Source organism: Candoia aspera, chromosome 5 (assembly GCF_035149785.1).
Source record: "Candoia aspera isolate rCanAsp1 chromosome 5, rCanAsp1.hap2, whole genome shotgun sequence".
NCBI classification, from domain to species: domain Eukaryota; kingdom Metazoa; phylum Chordata; class Lepidosauria; order Squamata; family Boidae; genus Candoia; species Candoia aspera.
In genome coordinates this window covers 31920019-31945701 of record NC_086157.1, presented here as the reverse complement: position 1 = coordinate 31945701, position 25683 = coordinate 31920019, and the positions used below count along the sequence as shown (strand labels likewise).

The following is a 25683-nucleotide window of genomic DNA, read 5'->3' as shown; positions in this document are numbered from 1 at the left end:
AAGTTTTGTTTCTGGTAAAAGTGTTTTATGACTGGTCACCCAGTGATAGATACTTCCAGGAGAATCCTGATTTAATCACTTACATACTGGTTCGGTTGGATGTAGTCTCCCAAGGATCTAGAAGTCATCAGTGCATGATGTTGCCCCTCACCATCCAGATATAGGTATAAATATCTCCCTACTTACCCATTAAAAGAGCTCTGAGACTCTTCCATACTGAAGAACCAGATGATAAGTCAAACACAACAGAGCAGAAGGTGAAAATAATCTTCATTAGAGAAACAAAATACTTGTTAAAAATGCCCACGCGTGTTTTATTAATAAAAACTAATAGTGCCACAATTAAACAAGTAAAACAAACGGCTTATATACCATAAAATATTACAGAAAGTTTATTTGTGTTTCAATAAAAAGACTATTGTCTTAGAACAGGCAGCTGACAGTATTTGTGCAGTTAATTCTGTGTGAATAAATTTAAAAAGACTACCACCTGTCCTGATTTTTTTTATAAAAAATGAAGTATTAAAAGTGATTGACAAGTTTTGAGTTAAACATAAAACAATCTCTATATTTAATTTCAACTTTATAATAGATTACTGGAAGATGTTTATGAAACAAATATAAACCATTTGTTTCAGTACGTCTTTTATATGATAGACTTCTAAGTATGTAAACAACTATGTAACAAATTGTTTTCAAAATCTGCCTGTAAGAAATCAGGCAAATTTTTATCATAAGCAAAACTCATTCTAAACTTTCAAGACATTTACACAGCTATACCAGCCTGGCAGTAAACATTTGCCCCAAAATTGTAACTCATATGTTCTAACTTCAGCAAACATAATATATAGAATTTGATGGGATTACAATGATCAGTATAATTTTAAAAAGGGAAATAAATTCATACAATTTCTGCAAACTAACATTTAAAAAAGATGCTTTTCTGTTTGATTCTTTGGACATGGCATGATCAGCAAAATATAACATTTGATTACTATTCTTCAGTACGATGTCACCTAAATGCACTCTAAATAAAATGCCATTCATGTATGCATTTTGACAGGTGGACAGATTTTATTTTCCATTAAATGTGGCTACATTTCAAACTTCGTGACAACATTTAGGGGCAAAATGCATTTTCCTTCAAGTTAAAAATCCTAAGCAAAAGTAAATAAAAGTTCTGCATTAACACACTGGTATCAACACACACATCCTCATCACATGTAAAAAAATCTACATAAAAAACAAACAATTTTTACTTTATTGGAGGTGCAATTTTCTAAATTCAGACTCTTACCAGTATCTCCTTGATGGGACAATTTTTGACAATCTCTTCCTAGAATTTATTCCTGACGCTTGCTGAATTTTAACAATAAAAAAGTCTACAGGCGAAAAGTATCAGTCATCATCATCATTTTCATTAAAGTCATCGTCATCATCATCGTCATCATCCCCAACATAAGACACTGGTGTCTCTACCCTGGAGCCACTGTACTGAGATCCATTGGAACTTGTAGCCAACATTCCATCTCCTCCGTTTGAGTAGTCACTGCAAAATGAGCAAATTGCCTTAATTTTTCAATTCTGCCCCATCAACATATTAAGCCAGGAGGGGGTAACTGCAGATTGTTAAGGCCAAATACAGCCCTTGGCTGAGGCAAGTACCAACAATTTATATAAATTATTTAATTACAATTAATTAAACATAATTATAATTATTTAATTAAATTATGGGTGTACCTTGACACCCATATTGCAAGTATTTAGGGAAAAATAGTCCCAATGCTGACCTGTGGTGAACTGTGGGCCCTTACAAAAGCTACCTCACTTGAACAAGTTCATACCCATTTTTAAGTAAACTAGGGACTGACAAGAACATGTCAGCCCCCGCAATCAGAGCAGAAACTGGTATTCACTCCATACGCATCTATTCAACAAAGTTTTTACCTATTGGCAGAGGATCCATTCAATGGACCCAGACAGACTACCCAGACTATGTGTAGCTGAACAGGTAAGTACAGCTCAGCCCATATCCTGGGTAAGTCAACTTTAGTTATTTTACAGCAAGGGTCTTCCACCCAATATTTATTCTTAACTGCCTCCCAGGCAAAGGAAATTTTAAAACAGAGAGCCCTAGATATCAGTGCCCAAACAGACATGGAATTATTGGCAAAAAAAATAAAAAATAAATCTTTAAACTGGTTGGCTAAGAACAAAACCACTTTCCAAACCAAAAAGTATCTGTCAATGAGTTTGGAGCAATTCCTAAGAAGGCCCTATTCTAGAGCAAGACTTGAGTTGTTGGATTCCATGGCCAAACATGGGCACTTCCATCACTTGCCATATCATGAGAGGATGTGTACATGCGGTGCCTCAGCCATTGAAGATATTGCTCATGTTTTGATTGTCAACTGTAGATATATAAAATCCCTACCTGAAAGAACAGCCCACTGGGACCTGAATCGCAGATTGTCCTATTTCTTCCTGAGCAGTTTATAGACAAGGCAGCTCAGCTAAGAATCCATTATACTGAACAGATTGATCGTGTAAAGGTGATGTATTGATACACTGATTCTTTGTAGTTAGCACATATGTATTTTATTATTCTATTTTATTATTCTACTTTTTTTTTTAATATGGTCATAAGACTAATCAATCAATAAACTATCAAACTCCAAACCCCTATAAAATACAACTCCCAAACCCTTTTTTGTGACTTGCACAACCAATTCAGGCAATTTTTGCTGGTGTGGCATGCTTTCTTCCTGTGAATTAAGAAAATGTAGCATAAGCCCTAAAATAGTCACAACATTTTAAAATCAAAGAAAATCTCTTAACTCCTTCCAAAATGCAAAGACAAAAGGAAAAAGGGAAAAAACCCCACTCATTCTGCATCATGACTTCGCCCACTATGATCCTTGGATACCAAAAACAAAAAAACAAAACACCCCTAAGTGTGGCTTTCCATCATTCAAAGGTTTCCCACCCTTGTATCATATTCACCCATTGTACAGCATGTAAACAACACTAAAGAATCATGCAAGGTTGCTAATGGGATTCATAACTGGTAGGCCTCCCTGTAAGATTAAGGCTGCCAAAATCCATATGACAACTAGAAAGAGCCAAGAGTTAAAGTATTTTATGTCTCTTTGCTGCCATCTCAAAGTGGTGAAGATTTTTGCAACCTAGATATGGCAGCCCTAGGAATTGGGTACTTGTTTTCTTTGCATCATTTTACACACGTGTTTGAAGTTCTTTGATGTTTTTTCCAGTTCTGAAGCTCTAAGGAAGGAGTAGGCAACCTGGCCTTCGTCTGGTTCCCAGCCCCTTTGGAGGCCCTCAGAGGAACCTCCAAATAGCACCGTAGAAATTCAGTAGCAAAATTTCCTCCCATAACATATCCTCCCTTTATGCTATCTTCAAAGCAGCTTTCGATTCCATATCCCAAACTAAACTATGAGAAAAACTGGAGGCCTCCTCAACAGACCAACATTTACTTTACTTAACATGTACGCTTCAGGAAGGGACCTCACTCAAAGTAAGATGTAACCCCCAGGGCCATTGGAACTGAGAAAGGTGTCAAGAAAGGTTGCACACCGGCCCCTCTCCTATTCAATTTCTGTATCAACTCCACGGTGGACCGTCTTCACAACACAAACTTTCACTCCCCAAAACTTGCTGGAAGACACATCTCTGTTCCACTGTATGCAGACGATGCAGCAACACTTTCAAGGACACCTATTGGCCTTAAAAGAACACAGAGAGCACTAACACAGCACTGCAAGGAAGACCTGCTATTACTCAATTATCAGAAAATTAAAGTCATGGCACTTGCCAAAAGGCCCAAGAGCCACTCCTGGAGCATAGATGGCTACAAGATTGAGCAGGTCTCATGTTTCAAACACTTGGGAGTAGTCCTTCATTCTGCCAGCAGTAGGAAAGCCCATGGGGACCACGTTGCTGAAATTGCACAAAGGAACTCATCTGCCATTCTTAAATTCCTCAGGTCAAGAGGTGGCCACCTGCAGCACTCAAATTGGGCAAGCCAATAGCACAACTCCTGTATGGTGCCCAGCTTGGCCCATTCTCCAATTTTACAGCATTGGAACTTGTGCAATTCAAATTTCTAAGATTGGCCCTTCAAGTCCCAAAATGTGTCTCTAATGTCACCCTGAGACTAGAGACATGCCTCATGAAAGTGGAGACTAGGGTGTGGGTGGTCATACTCAACTATTGGCTCAGATTATCCCTTCTTCCCCTTGGCCTTGCCCCATTAACTATGAGGGATTAATTCCAGTCCACGTGGAAACAGGCAGTAGCAACTAAAATCTCATCCCTGGGCTTCTCTCCAGGTCTTCTACTCGGCATGGGATAAGATCAGGCCAAAGCACTCATTAAACAGCACGCAGCAGACACAGAGCGCCAACTGGATTTAGCCAGGTACTCAACCTTTATTGCCGGTGAATCCAACAGGTACTCTGCCTCCCCTATGGCATACTTAACTGTAGTAGTAGTAGTAGTAGTGAAGTTGATTGTTGTAACCACAGGTCATAACATAAGAATGCAATAAAATACAATAAAATACAACAACATTAAAACAATAAAATGATGAAATTATAAAATAAAATAATAAAGGAAGCATTAAATATAAAAAATGTTACAACAAAATAGAGCCAGAGCTACAACTAAGAACTTAAATATTTCTTCCTAAGTTTAAATCTCATCCCTGGGCTGCTCTCCAGGTCTACTATTCAGCATGGGATATGATCAAGCCAAGGCACTCATTAAACAGTGTGTAGCAGACACAGAGCGCCAATTGGATGTAGCTAGGACCCAAGCTTTTTTTGCCAGTGAATCCAACAGGTACTCTACCTACGGCATACTTAACTAAACTCGAAGTACCTAAACACCAGAGGGCCTTTACTCTAGCACCATGTGATGCTCTCCCCTCAGCTGTCCTTGAAGGCCAATACAGGAAGATTCCTTATCCGGAGAGACAATGCCCCTGTGGCTTGGGTCACATAGAAACAACAAAGCATGTGCTTCTCCAGTGCCTGTATTACAGAGACATTCATACTAGCCTCATCTCACCATTACTGTATAAATACCCAGGGCACTCAGGACAATTCTACACCTCCCTGCTGTTGTCAGAGACCAACCCTGCTACAACATACAATGTTGCCAGGTTCTGCACAGCAGCGCTTAAAATTCATCAGATGATGACCGGTGCCACAAACTAGTTTTAATGAGCATCTAATTCATCACACTCGAGTACTGTAATGATATATATACAAACCTTTATTCTCCCCTACACCCATCCAATGCTTCTACTCCTCTTCTTAGATTTTTTCCTTTTTTAGACTTCTGTGATATATATGTGTATGTAATATTAGATTTTAATGTATTTTCTATGCTTTGAACTGACTGTACCCAACCCTCTTATGCTGGTCTTTGACCATAATAAAGATTTGTTTGTTTGTCTGTCAGAAACAGAATGGCCAATTTTGGCACAGAAAATGAAAATATCTTAAGATGCCTTTTCAAAAGCAGTTATATTAAAAGGTTTCTCTAGATATGTACTGAGGTCACGTTTTAATTAAATAAAAGATTCAATATAATGCTTAACAATTAAAAATTAAACAATACGGTTCTACTATTTAGCAGATGACACTGGGTCTGTAAACTAATTTTTACACATAAAGTACAATCTTATCTAACCTGTTGGAAAATCTTGTCCCATTTGAAGCTGAACCTGATGAGGATGAGACATACACATTGCTGATTGATCCCTGAGCCATTTCTGTAAGACAAAGAAACATCAGGAATTAGGTAGCAGTCATTCTATAGTGTACATATCTGTAATCCAATAAAAACTCCACTGAATATATTTAATATACAGAGCATATTAAAGGTGAGCAAAGAAATCATGCAAATAAACTGTAACATGTACAGTATCTTGGCTTTATTTTCAAAGCATTAAACCATTTCAGCACAGCAGTAGCCATGGAAATACTGACTCAATTCACAGATGTTAAACTATCTTCTTTAAGTGGTAAGAGGGAAGGAAAATAATGGGAGGAACTCAGGATAGAGTTTTCAGAGGCTTTTTATAAAGTAGCAAAAGGGTGAAAAGGCCCACGGGGAGCTCTGTGGGTGCAGGCCAAAAGAAAAGGCATGAAAGCAGGAGTCCTCTCACAGCTGTGTTAAGTTCCAATAGCAGTTTATTTTCTTCTCATGTCTTATTACAATTTTTAAAAAGGAGTTATTTCATTAACTCTACCTGTCACATATGGTTCAAGAGCTTTGGGAACCAAGCTCCTTGCGTTTTTTAGATCTTCTGCTGAGCAACTTCCAGATTCCAGCCCAAATGCCATTCCCATGCGCTTCAATACTTCAATATCATCATGTATTTCAAATGCATTATCAAAATTAAATAGATACTCAAACCTAAAAAGAATGAATAGAAGTTGGTCAATACCATCTATCCATCCACCCACAGTATCTCTCAACATTTTTCTTCTAAAGCATTCTCTTCCATTAAAATGTAAAGTTGAAAATACAGCATGCTTAGATAGTGTTACACTGTTTAAATGCTTTTATTTTAGAAAATCTTGATTTTTAACTGCCTTCTACCACCCTCTGATCCAATCTAAACTTATACTGGTCAGACCTACGTATACATAATGCTTCCAAAGCAGCTACACAGTTACAGAACTGTCTGACCTTCCACTGAGAAACAGAATAATATAAACTTCAGATGACTGATTTCACAAGCCACTTCCCATTCTTTTTCTTGAATTTACAGCAGAAATAGTAGCAGAGTCACATAAGGAAGAGAGAGGACTTTGCTCTTTTTTCCCCTCTCCACATTCTAGCTTCCGGGTAACAGCTTGGTGAGATCCATGGAAGATACAACTTCTTCAGGGCTATAGCAATTACTTATATCTCTGCTTATTGTTATCCAGCATAACATAGAGCAAATAGTTAAAAAACAACAACTGCTTTCCTGTTCATGCCTCTTTTGCTACTGATTCTACTGCAGCTTTGAGATTAAGTGTATATTGAGTAAAGGCTGACTGGAGAAAGCAAAGAGGAAAAAATAGTAATTTCTGGTTTGGATCCTAACCCTAACCCTTTCTTTATCTGTAGCAGGTCTCAGGGAACAGGTAGAGCTCTGCCCAAAATCCGAAGTTTTGTACAGTTAGACTTTGTTTAATGACTGCTCTGTTTAGCGACCATTTGAAGCGACAATGTTCTGAAAAAGTAACTTTATGACCAGTCCTCGCATTTACAACTGTTGCAGCTTCCCTGTGATCACATGATCAACATTCAGGTGCTTCGCAACCAGCTTCTGACAAGCAGAGTCAATGGAGAAGCTGGCAGTAAAATCACAAGTTGCGGTCACCTGATGTCTTGCTTAACAACCTGCAGTGACTTGCTTAACAACTGAATAGGAAGTGATGTCGAAGCCCATTGTGGTCATGTGATATTTTGCTTTGCAACTGTGTTGCTTAGTGACGGAGTTGCCGGTCCCAATTGTGGTTGCTAAGCAAGGACTACCTATAACTGTGTGAATGAGCTGCATTACAGTAGCAGATCCGATATGTCAATCATAAAGACTATGAATGAAAGTGGCTCCCCAGTCAAGAAATAGTTCCAGTACTGTCAGAAAGTAGACACAGTCCCCTAATGATAAAAGACGTGGTATCCAAATATTTTATTTTCAACATTTAAGTTCAATCATCTACCATGTAAACCACAGTTTCTCAACCAGGGTTCTGTGGAACCCTAGGGTTCCCTGGGAGATCACAATTTATTTAAAAAGTTTATTTCAAATTTGGGCAACTTCACATTAAAGAGGTATGTTTTCATTCTTTGTTGTTAGTTTAAGAGCACTGTTAATGCATACATACAGGCCTAAACATGAAACAAATGTAATAATTTTGTAACTTCTGGCCTATATTTGAGCCTGAATGTGCAGGGGTTCCCTGAGGCCTGAAAAATATTGCAAGGGTTCCTCCAGGGTGAGAAGGTTGAGAAAGGCTGATGTAAACAGCCTCCCATCATCACAGCCAATTTCAAATATTTGAAGCTTAATGGGAACAAAGTGACAGCGTACAGTCTATACAAATGATTCTTAGCTTCCAGATATCCCCCATATATAAACAAATATGCATAGAGAAGTTACGATTGGCATGGAAAATCTGCCTATTCATTAGCCTGCAACTAACAATAATATCAGTGCTTAAATATTCAGTCCCTCCATTCAACAAGGTCTAACACTATATTCACAAAAGCAAAATAAGTAGTTATTCCGTGTATTAATAACTTACTTGTCATTAGAAATACTGCAATCAATTACAGTTTTCTTGCTGGTGTTCACTATGATAAATGGCAAGTGAATGACGGAATTAGAAGCTGGTGGTCTATTTGCTTGCTGTTCTGCATGCCGATTTCGCTGAACAAGATTTTTGAAGGCAATTTGCTGTTAAGGGATTTAAGCACACACAGTTTGCTTTTTTTAAGATTTGGGAAACAATTTGTATTATTTCTTTCAATAGCCTTAGCAGGTGGCAGGACCTAGTTGGCCCTGGTGATCTCAGAAGTTAAACAGGACTGGTCCTGGACAGTATTTGATGGGGGACCACCTGAAAATTTCAAGGCTGTTGAATAGGGAGGGGAGTTAAAAAAAGAATCCTGAAAGACAGCAATGGCAAACCACTTCTATAATGCTGCCAAGAAAATTGCTCAATTACAAGTTACCATGGAGCTGAGCTCAACTCAAGGGCATCTTTATTATTTGTTACAGTCATTTGTATGCTACTTGCTTATCAGATTCTTTTGGTTTTTTTAAGTTTGAAGCATGCATGTTTTGTATTTGAGAAATGTCGAAATCATGACAGGTTGACATTAATTAAATTAAAACAGAATTAAAGTAGAAGAGAAAATCTGAATTCAAAATGCTTATTTTCAGGGTTGTACCTAACATCAGATTAGCAGGGAGAAAAAGTATGCTACTGTTCTATGATGATACCTGAAGAATTAATTCTTGTAGTTGTGACTGTTTTTGCTTTATTCTTTCAAGTCTTCTCTGCCTCTCCACCTTAACAAAAAAGAGAGAAATCTTTAACAACATGTTGAATGAATCTAAGAAGTATACTCAGTAGTGTACTAGAAGCACTTTTAAATATTTTACTCACCAGCAAGGATCTAAAACAGCATGAAACCAATTTTGCATGCATAAGAAAATTGTTCTAAAAATAGAATCTATGCCAACTAGCAAGCAACTTCAAAAGCACATTTTTTTCAAAAGGAGTTTAAAACTAGCTGTGCAGGAATATATACGCAATATTTCAATTATGCTGAAACAGTTTCCTAATATTTACTGTTACCCATTCAAACAGACTGAGAGTCCAGGAATCCTCTTGGCATAAAATAGTTATTTTCAAAAACAAAGCAAATTCAGGTAGTTCTCACTTAACAACTCTAACTGGGACCAGAATTTCTGTTGTTAAGCCAAGTGGTAGTTAGGCGAAATATCATGTGACCACACTGCTTAGCGACAGCAGTTCTGGTAGTCCTGGATGCGGTTGTTAAGCCAGAACCACGCCGTTGTTAGGCAAGGACCTCATGCCTCTGCCTGCTCTTGCTTCCTCTTCAACTTCCGCCATCTGCCTATCTCTCCATCTCTGCCCTTCCGACCACCCTGCACTCTGCCGTCTATCCCGCCACCCTGGCTGATCTTTGCCATCTTTCTCCTCCCGCTGCTGAGGTGCACCTGGCTGAGGCAGCTGCTGGCTCTTCGCGAGGTCTCTGCGTGGTCTTGCAAGTGCCTCGTGAAGGGCCAGCAGCTGCCTCGGCCAGGTGCACCTCAGCAGCGGGAGGAGAAAGATGGCAAAGATCAGCCAGGGTGGCGGGGGCAGGTGGAGGAGTGCAGGGGGGCCAAAAGGGCAGAGATGTGCGGTAGATAGGCGGGTGGTAGGAGTTGAAGTGCACACTGTGCTGCCTTCATAAATGCTGGCAGGCTGCCAAGTGCCCAAATTTTGATCATGTGACTGTGGGGGTGCTACAACGGCCATAAGTTTGAGAACCAGCTGTAACTACCATTCATTCAGTGCTGTCGTAATTTTGAATGGTTGCTGAACAAATGGTCTTTAAGCGAGAACTACCTGTACCCAAAATTCTGAAACATTTACACATCTAGAACTAATTACCACCCACAAAATCCAAACAGTATTTAAAATTCATTACATTATATGTAACTGAATCAGACAAAATACCTATTTTATAATTAAACTATTCACAGAATGAAAAAGTATTAACTAGAATGCTTATTGAAACTACCTCTACTGTATTTTGCCCTGGATTTCAAATGTTTCCTGGAAAAAAATTCAAACCTATACTTTCAGTTCTTGTTCTGCATTAATTAACAGTTTCCTCCATATATTTAGGTTTTTAAGCAAACTGAATTGTTTCTTCTTTAGTTTAACTGCAAGGATACAATTATGAAAGCAATGAAGTGTACATCACAAAATAATATTTTCAGCATGAATCTCAAACAAGAAATCAATCACATGAAATTAAAGGAAAATCAGTAACTTAGACTGGAAGTGAGAGAATCTGAGCAGTCATATTTAATTAGAAAATCATTAAGAGAATATTACAAACAGCGTATTTTCAACAAATTTTACCTCTAAATTCTGGCATTCCTGAGCTGAATTAGTAGGTAGGCCAATCCATTTGATTTCTTTTTTCTCCTTAGAAATAATGTTCATGGCCATAAGAACATTTAAGGCATCATAGACCCGTCGCCTTATATTTTTCTGATCATAAGCCTGCTGTAGACATAACGAATTAAGAGTATCAGAATACTTTCAGTTACACTGTTTAGCAAGGTAAACTAGCAGATTAAGCAAACAGATAACATTGTTATCATCAGTTATTCAAATTGTACTTGCTCATTTTATAAACTGTAACCGAGCAGTAAAAGGATTGGGTCTGCACAGGGGTATCCTCATTAAGTAAAAAAAAGGGATCTTTATGGAGAAAGTGTATATAACTCATTAAAAAAATTAATTTAGAACACAAATATATTTACCGATTCATTTGGTGAGATATGAGCATCTGCAGTACTGAACTCTGCAACTAACTCATCTGCTACCTCATTGTAAGAGGTAGTTCCTTTCCTCTGAACCTTCTCACAAACCTTCATAGAGAAGTGTCGTAAACCCTTGCCATTCTTCTCTCCCTTTTTGTTTCGTTTCCTACAAAAATACAATTAGCTATAGGTACACAGGTCCCTAATCCATTCACATGCATAAGAGATTTATTTATTTTACTTTTTAAACAGGTATCCTGAACCACTCGCTTCATTTATTGTTTCAGTGTACATGACTAGTTTATTTACACAATCATGACCAAACACATCTACAGCTAAAACAGAATCAAAGAATATGAATTTACTTTATGACTTGAAACATTTACACCCTCTTTTATAGAAAAAAAATCTATACTCTGTACTAAAGCAGTATGTGTCATACCAACATGCTGTACCTAAATATACTTGGGGAAAGAATACAGGTAATCTTTGATTTATGACTAATTGTTTAACGACTGTTCAGCTACAACGGTCCTGAAAAAAGTGACTTGCAACCAGTCCTTGCATTTATGAAGTATACATACATTATATGCAACAGTAAGAATCTGCAGTCATGTGATCAAAATTCAGGTGCTTGGCAACTGGCATGTATTCATGATGGTTGCAGCATCCCTGGGTCACATGATTGCCATTTGCGACCTTCCCAGGGGGCTTCCAACAAGCAAAGTCAATGGGGGAAGCTGCATTTGCTTAACAACTGCAGGATTTGCTTAAGAGCTGCAGCAAAAAAGGTTGTAAAATCAGGCGCAACTCACTTAATGACCACATCACTCAGCGACAGAACTTCCAGTCTCAATTGTGGTTGGAAGTCAAGCACTACCTGTAACTATTGCTTGATAGCTTATTATTATTCAACAAATGCCAGATTGATTAAAAGTTTGATGTCAGAGTTAAACTGCTTATTTTTGAGGCACATATTTTCATAGTGCTATAAAACTGTAATCGTAGTTATAATTTAACTGAATGTTACTTACCCAGCAGACCAAGGTGAAGAATCTGCAGTCTGATTCTGTGATACAAAATGAGTATTGGGAGTGTGTGGACTTCCTACTAAAATAGTATTTGGGGCTGATGGTCTCTGAGGTGTACCAATAACCTACAATTAATAGAAAACAACTGTATTAATCATTATTCTGATATTACGTATTTCCTTAGTAAGGAAACAATTGCAATTTTTTTTAATACTGGCCACATTAAAGAAGTCTACCTACAGGATCACTATCTTAACGTATGCTTACATCCCTCTTCTCCAATACATTTATTAAAGTTGCAACTCTTTATTACAATGTTAAGAATAATAATAATAAAAGTTCCCCAGGCATATATATACCCCAAGGTTTTATAGGCTTGCTATTGGGTCTCTTCTGCAATACAAAAAGTATACCTGTTCCACAGATAAACTTGTAGAGATTAAGTTTTCAATGAGGAATAAGTGGTTTATTTCCTACTCTTAGACCAGAACCCTGCTATTATGAACAGAGCTGTCAAGTTTTTACTGGCAGCTACTGCCATAAGAATGCTCAAGATGTCTGAAGCCTGGAATAATGTTGCTAGGAAGTACTTTTATCCTTTTATCTTAATTTTACTTTCTCTGTTTTGTTTTGTCTTATTTTATTCTCTTTTGTTTTCTTAAACCTGTAAATTTTAACTGGCAAGTCTATATGGTGGTTTTATTGCTGTTATTACATTTGAGCCTTCATTTATGTAATGTTTTTTATTGCTGAAGCTACTTTGTTGGTCACTGACTGTAAATAAACTGAGTGAGATGGGTGGGGAATAAATCTGATATATAAATAAAAATAAACACAATTTCAGATATTACTTAGCCATGTATATACAACATAATGAGAAAAACAGCAGCACTCTATAATCCTAGTATAAACAGGAGAAGTGATTTTGTTATACCAACTTAATTGTTAGCTTACAATATATACAGGTATAAATAAGCAAAATAGAACTGACTGGCAGGGCATTTACTTTGCTTTGACTATGCATATGCTTTGTAATAAGTACCTCTGGAAACTTTGGAATAAGTATCTGTGTCTGTTCCATAAGCCTAATATAGAACTTTTTCTATAAGCAGATTTGAGTGTGTGTGTTAAAAAATTATGATCACAATTTGATTAGTAGATTTTCTGACAGGCCTCTTACCACTTGTTGTGCAATATTGACATTAGACGGTCCAAATGTTTTCGGCAAAAGCTGTTTTCCAAGTGTTGAAGGATGAACAGCTACTAATGAAACAACACCTAAATGTCCAGACAAAAAGTTAAAAAATAATTAACAACTGACAATGCATATAACATCCTACCTTAACACTGAATACAGTGAAGATGTCTGTTTTTAATGTTTGATCCAGTTTCAGATCTGGTTCCAACGTATACTTCCAAGTTCAACAGGGCTGAACATATTTTTGAGGCCTGTAGAGATCCATTTATTGTGTAAAAAACTAGGATAAGATATGGAATCCAATGTTATGTGAACGGATAGTTGCATACATAACAAGACTTCCTCTAAATTATCTTGCCCCCGCAGACCCTTTTAAGTTCTTCAGCTATTCCAAAGAGTTGGAGAACTCTCCAGAGCAAATTCTGAAGACCTTAGGAAAAGGAATCATCACCCACTCCAGTTCTGAAAGGAGAAACTGCTTCTGCTCAAGAAATATGCAATTAGGAGTTCACCTCAATTAGTTAAGATCAAGCCGATAAAACTACTACTTCCCTCTCTGGAATCAGAAAAGTTAACACTTAAAGAATGATGCTCAGGAATCCCTGGTCTTCTGTAAATGATCAACACAAATACCCAACTTTGCTCCAAAGTTAATACCCAGATTAAACTCAGATGAGAACTTCCATATTTACAAGTTAGCCAATTTTCTGTCTTGGTAAGACTTCAGTGTCTAAATTTTCCAATCCTCTTAAGAAAGACTGCAGCCTTATTTTCCAATTTAACCTGCAAGTCCAAATTTTGAGTGTTCAATGCGTATGTGCAAATACTGCCACCCTGTGGTTGAAAACTTTAAAAAAATGTATCTGATTAAATTCCAGCAAAGTGAAAAAATAATGAATTCATTTATCAAGATATAGAAAGTTTCAATGTGGGCCTTGAGGGATAGAGAATGGAGAAGACAGTAACTTTTAAGTACAATTTGCATGTCTGGTGTCATCGGTTCACTGCCCAACACATGGTGTGCACCTCAACCTCAAATAAACCTTAATTATAATCTGTTTGATTCAAAAGATAGAGAATATAAAAATCTACAACATCAAATAACATGACAAACAATGTCACATCCTCTATGTAATCTGCTATTCATTAATCACTGAGAAGTGACACACTAACAGATTATTAATTTTGTATCATTAACAATAACTTCACTTAATTGAACATTTGTGAGCCCATTAACAACATTTTAATTAAAACAACATTTGTAAACAGTGGTAAGAACACATGTGGGACAGATTCATCTATTATTTAATATTCACACTTTTAAGCAGAATCAATTCTTAAATATTTCTCCCACAATCACTTACTCAAGATTCAGTTAATAATAGACGTATGCCATTGTCAAAGTAAATTTTAACAGATAATCATCAGCTCAAATGTAAACTGGCATGCCCATATTCAGTTCAGCGGATATGTATAGCTTTTAAGGGAAATGCTGAATTTGATAGAAAACAATAAAAATGTTTTTTTCAAGTCTAAATATCAAACTGTATAACATCACACTTCCTTTGTTCATCAAAATCCTTGCCTAATCATTTGAACTGATATTAAAATCTTACACTTCTAAAAAAATTACTTTTAAGTTACCAATTCTAGAGGAACTCAATGCATTTTATCCCCTATTCTAAACTCCACCCCCTCAAAAGAATGCTTCATTAGAGTAGTGGAGAAAGAATGGAAAGTTCCATTCTTTCTACAACAGCTTTGTGTATTTTTCTGCTGGATGTAAAACAAGGGAGCTTCCCTCCTCTAGCAGCCCATGAATTTATCAGAAAACGAGGACATCCTCAGACCTATATAGTGTAATTCCTTAAACACAAATGACAAAAAAAATTATTACCTTTTCCCGGACTAAGATTTTGATCTATAAAAACCTTTAACTCTCCATTAGCTTCAATGAGACCCGCCTATCAGAGGAAAAGAAAATCACATGAAAAATAATCTATAAATAAATTATATTCTCCTATCAACTTTTGTAGTAGAAAAAACATTTGTGTTATGATCAGTTGATTTTATGGCCTTGACCAAATCTTCACGCTTTCTGCTTTAACACATCTTTTTAAAAATAGAAATAACTAGCAATGCAATTTTTTCCAGTTACTTAAAACATTGTCCATTTATACACAGGCATAATAGATATTAAAAACTTTCTTACATAGATTATCAGAACCATTTTGGAAGGAATAAGAAATATGATAGGATTAATCAGTCCTACAAAACATCTTTCAGCTATATAATCAAAATCCCAACTTAAACTACATTGAAGGAACTGAAGGAACTAGGAGAGGTGATCACAGAACTGTTCTTGTAATCTTTGAGAAGTGGAAAACAAGCAAGCATTCCCAGAACACTGGAGGAGAGTAAATGTTATTTATTCCCATATTCAAAAGGGGAAGGACAACAACTTAGGAAAATGCAGGCCTGTCAGCTTGGTATCTATAGTGGGCAAGTTCCTAACAGCATGTTTGTGAGCACTTGGCTAGGCATGCTACAATTAACAGGACCTAGTACTCATTTGTTACAAACAAATGTCAGACTAACCGTATCTCCTTCACTGATAAGAGTTCCTAGCTTAGTAGATTGGGGAATGCTGAATGCATAGTATACCTGGACCTCAGCAAAGACTTAAACAGAATGTTTCATTATATTCTTCTTAACAAAATGGCAAAATGTGGGGCAGATCAATAGTTCTCAAACTTTTTCAAACCATGGAACCTGTTAGTTTAAAAAACACCCTGGAACCCCTGATCAACAGACAAAGCTCTGATGATAGAAAGGTGGCTGTGTTCGAATGCCTATTTGGGGGTAGGGCTTAATCTCTCATGAAACCCCATCAAGGATTCTGCAGAACACTTTGAAAAATTCTGGACTAGCTGGTATTTCTGTTTGATGGACTCACAGTTGACTTGATGACACACATTCAATGACGATTTGTTAATGGTTCCACTTCAGCATGTAGTGATAGACTGAATGGAGTGCATCAGGGTCCTGTACTAAGCCTGTGTTCTCCATGACTTGGATGAGAGAATCAAAGGGATGCTTATAAAGCCTGCAAGTGACATATAGGTAGAAGGGGTGGCCACTAATACTTTAAGATTCAAAAATATTTAGACAGGCTTGAGCCATGTTCTGAAATTTATATTATGAAATTAAGAGAAAGAACTGTAAATTTCTGCATCTGGGAAGGAAAAGTAAAAGGCACAAGTTTAGGATGGGGGAGATCTGGCTTGGCAGTAGTACATGGAAAAAGGTTTCAAACCAGCACTATGACACAGCTGCTAAAAAGGCTAAAATGCTATTTTGGGATGTGTTAGCAGGAGCACAGAATGCAGGCCACAGGAAATTTATTTATTTATTTATCTGCCAGTTTTTTTTTAAAACAGCAAACAAGCAAGCAAAAAGAGAAAAGGAAAAATTAATTGGTACAGAAATATAATATCTATAAATGGACAAAGGAATAATCAAGATTGTAGTTAGTGCTCAGTATATCTTTGATTAGAAACCATAATATAAAATTAAATCACATTTAAGTAGATTATAATTTTAACAAAATAAGAATTTAAACCACTGAGCTAAGTGCCAAAATCTCCACTATTTGTTGTTTAAGAATACAAGGAAAGAAAAAAACTACTAAATACATGATAAAAATTTCTAACTTTCCCTTTGATGTACTCTAAATGTTTAATATTTATAGACATTTAATTTTTTAGTGCATGTCTGTAATGTCAAATTTTTAGTCAGTTCTTTTTCTCCTTAAAAAAATACTATAGATAATTGTATTTCCCTTGCTGCATAATATATAATGGAAGCCATTCCTGCTTAAATTTGGTTTAACTTCAATTATGCTGTTAATCTTGCCATATTCTCTAAGTTTCCAGTTTGATTTCTTCAGTAACATATCTCTTTTCCAATGTTGTGCTAAATTTATCCTTGCCGCCGTAAACATCTAAACTGTGATATTTTTTGTTAATACATTTTGAAATTATGTCCACTAAGAAAGGTTTCATTTCAAATCTGATTTCTAAAATTTTCTGAATAGTTCTATGTATTTCTTTCCAGTACTTTTGACTTTTTTTACATGTCCACCACATACAATGAAATGTTCCTTTTGTCTCATGGCATTTCCAACATTTATTACTAAGAAAATTGTCATCAGACTCTCCTCTGCCCTGGCCAGACTGCATTTGGGGCCTTTCTCTGACTAATACCAGTTCAAAAAACATAGTGACAAATTGAAGCAGCTTTGGAGGAGTTCAAGATAGTGAGGGGTTGGAAACAGAGCCCTATGATAAACAGTTGAAGAGTCTGGGGATATTTAGATTCAGTAACAGTCTTAAAATATCAGAAGGGCTGTCAGATCAAAGAGGAAAAGGACCAGCCCTAGTGGATCCTGCACTAAAAAGTTTGAAATGAAATTTCCGAGAATACTTTTTAAAAGGTAAAGCGTTAAAGATCCTGGTTTTCCTCCAAAATATATTGTGAAATAGTTATGCAGCACTCACTACAAAGAACACCAAATTTTGAAATACGCTAATATGATACCAACTTTAACAAATCTCACTGCAGATACTGATGAAATATGCCATCATATGTAAGCTCATATATCCACAAAAGATTAAAATAATGTATTAAAAGGAAAAATGAAGTGCATTACTAAGACACATTTCATTTCATATTTTGTTTAAAGTAGGTGTTCCTAATTTAAATAGTTTGGTCTACTGAGGTATTGCAAAGTTTTAGAAGAACCGTTGTAGAAGTTTTTGATCCTCTAGAATAGCTTTCCAAGAATATATAAAGCTGTGGCCAGATATTAAAAAATCTGCATTCTCTTATGCACGAGACATGGCTTCTCTTCTCATAGAAGCATTTTTAAATCCAGTATACCTCCACCAGGTAGTCCAGAAAGATACCATGATTATTACTATTACATGCTATATATCTGCAACAAAATCCCTACATGACCTATCCAAACAGTTCCAGGTAGAATGATGATAACTAGCATGTAGAACTAAGTAAAACCATACACTGGTAATTAAGGTGCTGAAAAAAGTTGCCCACATCTGCTGAAATTGAGTCTTCAAGTAGAACTAGAATCACCATAAGGCAATATATCTCAAGCTTATTCCTGTCAGAAATTCAGAAAGGTACTATGTTATAGAAAATTACTAGGCAGCCCCATCAAAACCAACGAAGACAATCTAGTTATAGTTGAGCAGTTCACCTACAAGGATGATCAAATTATATCACTCCTAATCCCTATATAAACCAAAATGCATCTAATAAAAACAAAAGTCATTGGGATCTTTATTTTGTTAACCAAGTTCACAAAATAAGCTTCGTATATTTTAGGACCTTAAAACCTGAGCAGTCTCATCTGAAGCTAGAATGCTCGAAAAGCTACACTCTGCTCCAAAAAGTAGCAATGAAGGTTGTTCAAAATTATTCTATATTTTGCATTTTAAAGCATAATTTAATCTTCCTCACCTGTCAAGGAAAGAAATTTTCCTCTTACAGGAAAAAAGTGGTTTTTCCATAATATTTCTCACATAACAAAACCATTTGCTGTGACTACTACTAATGATAAAAGTACTGGAGAACAGAAATTCTTTATATAAAAACGTAAAATTTCATTGTTTTAATCAATGCAAAATTGTATGCCAGATAATAAATACGGAACCTTATTCTAATCTGGAGAAAGTAAATATGAAATACCTTTTAGGTAAAATCTTAGACATGCTCTATCCAACTGGGCCATTTCAAAGCTAAAACTATAGTGATAGGGGTAGAATCAGAAAGACTATAACTGCACTGAGGTATTTCTTTAAGGATAAGAAATTAAAAACAAAGAAACTCAAGTTTTAAAAATGTAATGAATTTGTAAATGTTGTTCAAATCCACAGTCCTTTATCTTGTGTTTTTGCCTTCACATTCATCTCACCCAAAACAGTGTAAGTTGAATTCAAGAAAAAAAACTGATAAAAATTGCTAAAAATCTATTTAGGCAATTTGGTCTACTGGTTAAGGTGCTGGGCTAGAAACCAGGAGATTGTGAGTTCTAGTCCTGCCTTAGGCATGAAAGCTCCATCAAATTTTCAAATATCCTCCATTATGCACATGTGGTAACAGTCAAAGTCTACTTTCATTTTTGGGCTACCAGATTGAATTTACTGCCACACTTCAACTCAGAACACAAACTATTGTACAGCAAAACCCAATGTGATTCTGAGGCTCATCTTTCACCTTAACTAGAAACAAACCATAGTTTATATTCATATCAGAACTTAGCAGTGATGGTTTAATCAAGCCATTCATATGGCTTTGGGATATCAAACTTGAAGATATGATTCTGATTTGGAATCTTTAAATTACTCTCTGATCAAGTGCTTGTGTATAAAATAAATCCTGTTCTATTTTGAATTAGTCTCTACATTTTACTTTTGTTTTCATGATTACTTTCTGATTATGCAAGCAGTCCATAGTCCACATATTTGAATTTTGCTTCTGCATCATAGCTGTTTCATTAAAATGAATAGTTCAGAATAGCCATATTTGAAAAATAGCAAATGCAACTTCTATTGCTGATTTAATCAAAATATATTTAGTTAGTTCAAGTCAAAATGAAATTCAGAAGCACTCCTAACTCACTCATCTTTTTAGTCTTCTTTTACAAAACACACAAAGTAAAAATAATTTAGAGAGTTTAGACTTCCTAGATTACTTTCAGCTACATAATGTAGATGTATGAAAGCAGCAGCCAACACGCTATGGAAGTCAATGCTTTCCCAGAGGACATGGAATCCTTTCTTACAAGCACATATGCTAGCAGTCCCTTAAGTATAAAAGAAAATGTTAGTATCAAGCACTTAAGATGTAACAGATATTCCTTCTCAATTTTATAGTACTTTCTAAAGACATCTTTGATTCCTTTCCTGGAAAAAATACATCATGATAATGCTGTTAAATTAGGTCCGTCAATTTTAAAATCAAGGTTTGTGTAAGGGATGCATTTTGTTTAGTGGAAAATAAAGTATTTTGAAACTGATAATCAGGTCTGTAAATTTTTTTAAAAATCTGCTTTTATAAGAGTATGTAATGTCCCAAGGCTCTTAATAAGCTAAACAATAATTTCTTTTTGAAATTAATTTAAACTGGGTATTCATTAGGATGTGTAAAATGTTCAAAAGCTTCAAGTGTTCCCAACTCAGAACGTAACTTCCAGTGCTCCTATATCATACCACGTGGTTTTGTGTGCACTGGTATCATACCATTGACTTTAAAAACAAATTTTCCAAACCACGCTAAGGAGTAGGGAAATGGGTTCTCAGTTAAGCACGTTCACTAAGGATACTTTGGATAAGAAAAGATTGTTATATGCCTGTTTTAAAAATTAAATTGTTGACTATTGGAAAATTAGAGCTCATGGGTTGTCTGTTGGGCTTTATTTTTCAGACAGCTTGCCAAATGCAAAAATATGCACTCCACATATGCATTATAGGTAGTATTGCTACACTGTTGAGCTTTCAGGTTGACATATGCAAAGCAAGCACACTGTACAAGAATGTGCAAAAGGTACCAGGTAGAGAAAGTTGTTATTTTTTACTATTAAGTTTTGCTGATGTTGTAAAATTAACATGTTTTGAGTTTGAAATGGTTTACTGAAAGCATTCCAACTATTCCAGAAGTGTTCCAAGTTTGAAATGGCATCAGAATACTTTTGTTAATGTCAGAACAGTTGTTTCAAACTCTGATCTGGACATTTTGAACCTGAAAATGAATCACAAGTTTATTGGATAGCACAAGTTAACACATTTAATAAAAAAAGTAAAGACAAATATGATTTTTGATATTGAATGGCACAAGTCATATATTCAATTTATTATAGAAGAGTTTACAAAGGCCCCAGCACACACATTCTTATCATCTCAGGCTTATTCAAAGCTCAGGTTCCTGTTTCAGATCCTCTACCACATGAACTCTGCAAAGTTTTATTTATGACTTTACCAAGCAAACAGTATGGACATTTATTTCCCATCCCATGGAGGAATAAAATTTCTCTATGTACCAGTCATTGCTTGGAGAAAAGTATGTATGCTTACATCCAATCCTAAACATGTTCAAACACTCTTGTATGCTTTGTTTAAAAGGTAATTAAAATCTCCTATAAGTCAGACTTCACTCTTTATATTAATGGACATATTGTGTTGTTCACATGGCAACGACAGGAAAATGGTATATCACTGCCTTGTTCTGATTTTTAAGGGAACATATATACAATTGTTGTTTAAGCTTCTAATTAACCTTCCATATGTACTGAAGGGATTTTTCACTTGTATCTAATCTACAATAATTTTGCAGTATCTATAGGCTGTTGGATATAACAGATTCAGTTAACATTTAGGACAGCAACAGGTTGCAAGTTGATTTATTATGCTAACTGGTGCCTATGAAAGCCTGTCCAGGAATACAGTTTGAAATAAAAAGTGAATTAAAATGGTTTGATTTAAATCAATTAACCCTGGAGCTAAATATAAAGTTGTGAACTGCCAAAGATGATACAACCTACTTCCTGTTTGTGCTTTGTGAGTAAATCATTAAAACAGATACTGAACAATCAATGCCATGGTAGATCAGAAACCATGATTTGTGTAGGGGATGGAGGGTATGACTGACTTAATGGTCAAAAGTTTTACAAAACATAATGTATCAAATGGTTACAACCAATTAAATTTCTGCTCATATAGGAACATATGCATGGATTAAATTGAACTGATTTTTTTCTAACACTGAAGAAAATCATAATTAAGAAACAGTGATTGAAAAATTCAAACAAAGGCTTCTCAGGTCATGAATTGAGTAATCGATAATGTAACAGTAAACCAATTTAAGCTAATACTTTTAAAAAACTATATTATACATTCAGGTATAATAAGGTTATATTCATACAAGGATAAAGATATACCTAAATATAAAAGGTATTTTGTATTTAGATAATGATCATAGAATATATATCTATGATATAAATAAGCATGAAATAAAGTCAGCACCCGATGAGCCATCTGTAAGTTTTCAAATTTAAAGCTTCTTGTGATATTAAAAACTATCAATAGATGAAAACAAATCATTAAAGAACCTATTGTATGATCCAGAGAAATAGCAAAGCAACATTCTAAAAGTCAATTTTTGCTAGAAGTAGGCAAAACTACTGGTGATCCAAATAAAACTGCTTCAGGTCAATCAAGTGTTGATAATTGGTACTTTCTAAAGTAAACAGAATAAAAATGTACTAATAGCAGATAGTACTAAGGTGAATGGCACCGCACTGATATTTTATTCTGATAAACATAACACATTTTGACACTATGTTAATACCACAGTGTCTTGTTTGTGGGGGATGGAGTTTGTGGCATACTAAAGGCAGTTTAGCTTTGGTGGGGAGGGAGCTATGATACATTCTTGGAATATGGTAATAGTTCTACTGATATTGATTAATAAGCATAAGATGATCTTTTTCACTCAACTCCTATACAATGCTATTTCAGCAACAGCAGTAATTTCTATATTCACTAATGCTAGCACTAAGTATCTCTAGAATTATTATTTACAAATATACTTACATCTTTTGCCATGTTACCAAGTCCAAAAACAAAATGTTTACTTCTGATCACCACAGGAGGAACAGTTGTACTATATTCTGAAAAAGAAAAGGAAGAATAGAACTAAGTGTAAACTCACACACATTTAATATTGAATACCAACAGTGCTCAGATATTGTTACAGAATTCCAGCTTGGATTTAGAGTAAGTAAGATTTGCAAAAGCTCTCCCTCCCATATGGGGCAGTTTAGTTCTCAAGGAGTTTAGCTTCTTTTTCTGAGAACAACAACAGTCTGAACACCGGTGGGGTGAGCAAGGTAATATCCAACAGTGCACTGAGTTTCTGAGAATAATTATGCCTCATAAACAAAGATATGAACAATCTAAGCGTGTAATGCCTGCCCCATTCACTGTATTACAACTGCTAGGCCTCGGGGCCCAACCCCCAATGCACTCTTTCCCAATCCTAAACAAAACGCACGCCGCTTCCTCTGTGCAAATAGCCAAGCAGGCCCAGGCAATTTATGTAATGTTTCCACGAGGAGGGGGAGGGGAGAGCGGGTCCTGAGCCCCGGTGAAAATCAAGCAAGCAGCAGCAGCAGCATCTGTGCTTCGGAGAACAAGTCTCGTCAGCCCCCGCCTCCTGCACCTACCCGCCCCTCTCCAGGGCCTCAGAAACCCGGCCGGAGCCCTGGAAGTCTGGCCCCGCCGCACAACTGGCTCTGGAGGGAGAGGGACGCGGGCCACCCAGGCACCGCTCTCCCCCTCGCTCCTGTGTCACCGGCCCAGGACGGGAGGGGGGTCGATGGGCTGAATAGGACGAAGGAAAAGGAAGAAGACGGTCTCCTCCTCTCACGTTAAACCGTCCCGCCTAAACGCTCCGCAAGAGAAGCAGGAGCAGCGGCGGCGATACACGGCAGCCGTTTCCTCTTCTTCCGCCACCTGTCCTCGCGCCCGGCCCCCCTCTTGCTGCGGAGCCCTTGGTACCTGAAGCGCGGGCGAGGAGAAGCCGAGAGCCAACTCCATCCCCCACCACGCACTCCCGAGCAATTCCCCCACCCACAGCGCCGCCGCCGCTCTCGCAGGAGCCGGAGATGCCAACTGCACATGTGCAATGCGCGGCCCTCCTGAAACCCTCGGGGGGGGGACCCAGCAGGCGTCCTCGCCGGCAGGAGCTGCGTTTGGAGGGACGCTTCTCCTTCACCCCCACAACCATTGCACCAGTCGCGAGGTGAAAACGCAAACTAGCCCGCAATAATGACAAGGCAACGTTTTTTAATCGCTATTTCTCCTCGCAGCGTTGCCACCCCCGTTCCCCCGTCTGGTTCCTTTGGGGGCGCAGTGGCGGGAGGTGTTCCTGACTCAAGGGCCCGAGTGGGGGTGAGGGGTGGACGGCCGCCCGGTTTTGCACGCAGTCGCAAGTCCCTCTTAACTGTCTGCAGCCCTTCAGGGTGCAGCCTCTGCACGTTGGCTTGGAAGCAATGACCCTCGGTGACTTTTGCACGCCAAATCCGCGTGCAAGGATCGAGGGAGGGATCGGCTGCCTAAACCTCAATGCGCCGCCTTCGGAGTAAATCCCCCTTAAAACAAGTCGGTCTTATTTCCATCCCGCTTGGCTTCAATTAGAACCCGCAGTTCCCATTCCATGCAGACTTCCTTGGAAGTAAGCCTTGCTAGGCGTGGGGGGCTCGCCTTCCGGCAAGCACGAACAGAGTGCGGCGGCAGACCTCGCCGTCGCCTCTCTCCAAAGCGCCATCATCCCCTGCCCCTGCCAAGTCGCGCTCTCCTTCCTGCCCCCCAGGCTCCGCGGAGCCCGGCGGGCTGTCGACGCCTCGTAGCTGCCCCTCACACCTGTTCACGCTTCCTGCACAGAAGGCGGCCGAGGACGAACGACGAGCGCGGCTACCCCCTCTTACTCTCCCGCCGCGATCCCGCAAGGATGAGTTTCTTGGCGGTTGGCAGGAAGAAGGGAGGAAAAAATTGAAACTTACACTTTCGTGCGTCCCTCCGGCGTGACGCTGCGCGCTGGAGGTGACGTCACGGAGCGAAACGTGCCCCACATAGACAAACGCGGGGAGCTCTTTACGCCCTCCCCCGTCTCCACACGCCAGACGTTTAACCAGCCTACTGGGGCGGCGCAGAAAAAGACGCGCGCATGCGTCAGGTTTTCGCGCCTTCGGGATTCCAACACGCCTTATTGCTCCCGGAGGCTAAAGGCGCTAGCGGTTGCTGTTGGCTTCGGAATCCGCCAGCTGGCCCCCACCCCGTCGGAAGCCTCGCCCTCGCGAGATGGAAGGCTCCGTCGGGAGAAGGGCTGCCCCTCCCACGGTGGGGCATAAATAGTCAGGGCCTCTGCAGTTTAAGCGGTGCGTGACGTTTCCCCAGCCTGTCCTCTTTTACTGTTCAGACGGGAGCGGAGCAGCTTCAGCAATTGCAAAAGCGGTTATTGTTGCGTCCTGCGGTTCGCACATGCTCAAGAGCCTGGAAGTATGTGCCGAAGTGCAGCTGAAGCTTATTGTATTGAATATAATAGCAAGGTGACGTAGGCCTATTAGAGATGCATTATCCGTCAATTTCAAGAAGCAACTATTAATCTTTGTGGATGAGCTGATTCCAGAGTAAGACACAAAGCCATTTAGGGAGGGAGAGGTTATATTAATGCAAGAGGGAAACCATACATGTACCCGAGATGGAAGTCCAAGGGTT

At 37.9% G+C, this 25683-nt stretch overlaps 1 protein-coding gene across 5 annotated transcripts; it reads right to left on the bottom strand.

The window, feature by feature from the left end:
- Window positions 1–377: 377 nt before the first annotated feature.
- TFDP1 (transcription factor Dp-1) lies at window positions 378–25086 on the bottom strand. 5 transcript variants are annotated; one of them, XM_063304882.1, is made up of 12 exons: window positions 24969–25086; window positions 22999–23075; window positions 15225–15291; window positions 13310–13407; window positions 12133–12254; window positions 11099–11264; window positions 10692–10838; window positions 9035–9103; window positions 8334–8485; window positions 6281–6447; window positions 5719–5800; window positions 378–1549 (listed from the first exon to the last, which is right to left on the bottom strand). In XM_063304882.1, exons 2-12 carry the CDS (start codon window positions 23008–23010, stop codon window positions 1399–1401), a joined length of 1233 nt encoding a protein of 410 aa, XP_063160952.1. In that variant the 5' UTR covers window positions 23011–23075; window positions 24969–25086; the 3' UTR covers window positions 378–1398. The 5 variants fall into 5 exon arrangements, with proteins under 5 accessions (XP_063160952.1, XP_063160951.1, XP_063160949.1 ...); XM_063304881.1 differs by lacking the exon at window positions 24969–25086 and adding an exon at window positions 24829–24951; XM_063304879.1 differs by lacking the exon at window positions 24969–25086 and adding an exon at window positions 23965–24064 and having other exon boundaries at window positions 10692–10835.
- Between the last annotated feature and the right edge of the window lie 597 nt (window positions 25087–25683).

What these genes read in the sequence shown, in the direction of transcription:
- TFDP1 (XM_063304882.1), bottom strand. An exon ending in ATATCTCACCAAATGAATCG is followed by an intron (nt 10,839 to 11,098) that starts GTAAATATATTT and finishes TTATGTCTACAG; the next exon opens with CAGGCTTATGATCAGAAAAA. An exon ending in AGGAATGCCAGAATTTAGAG is followed by an intron (nt 9,104 to 10,691) that starts GTAAAATTTGTT and finishes TTTTTTGTTAAG; the next exon opens with GTGGAGAGGCAGAGAAGACT.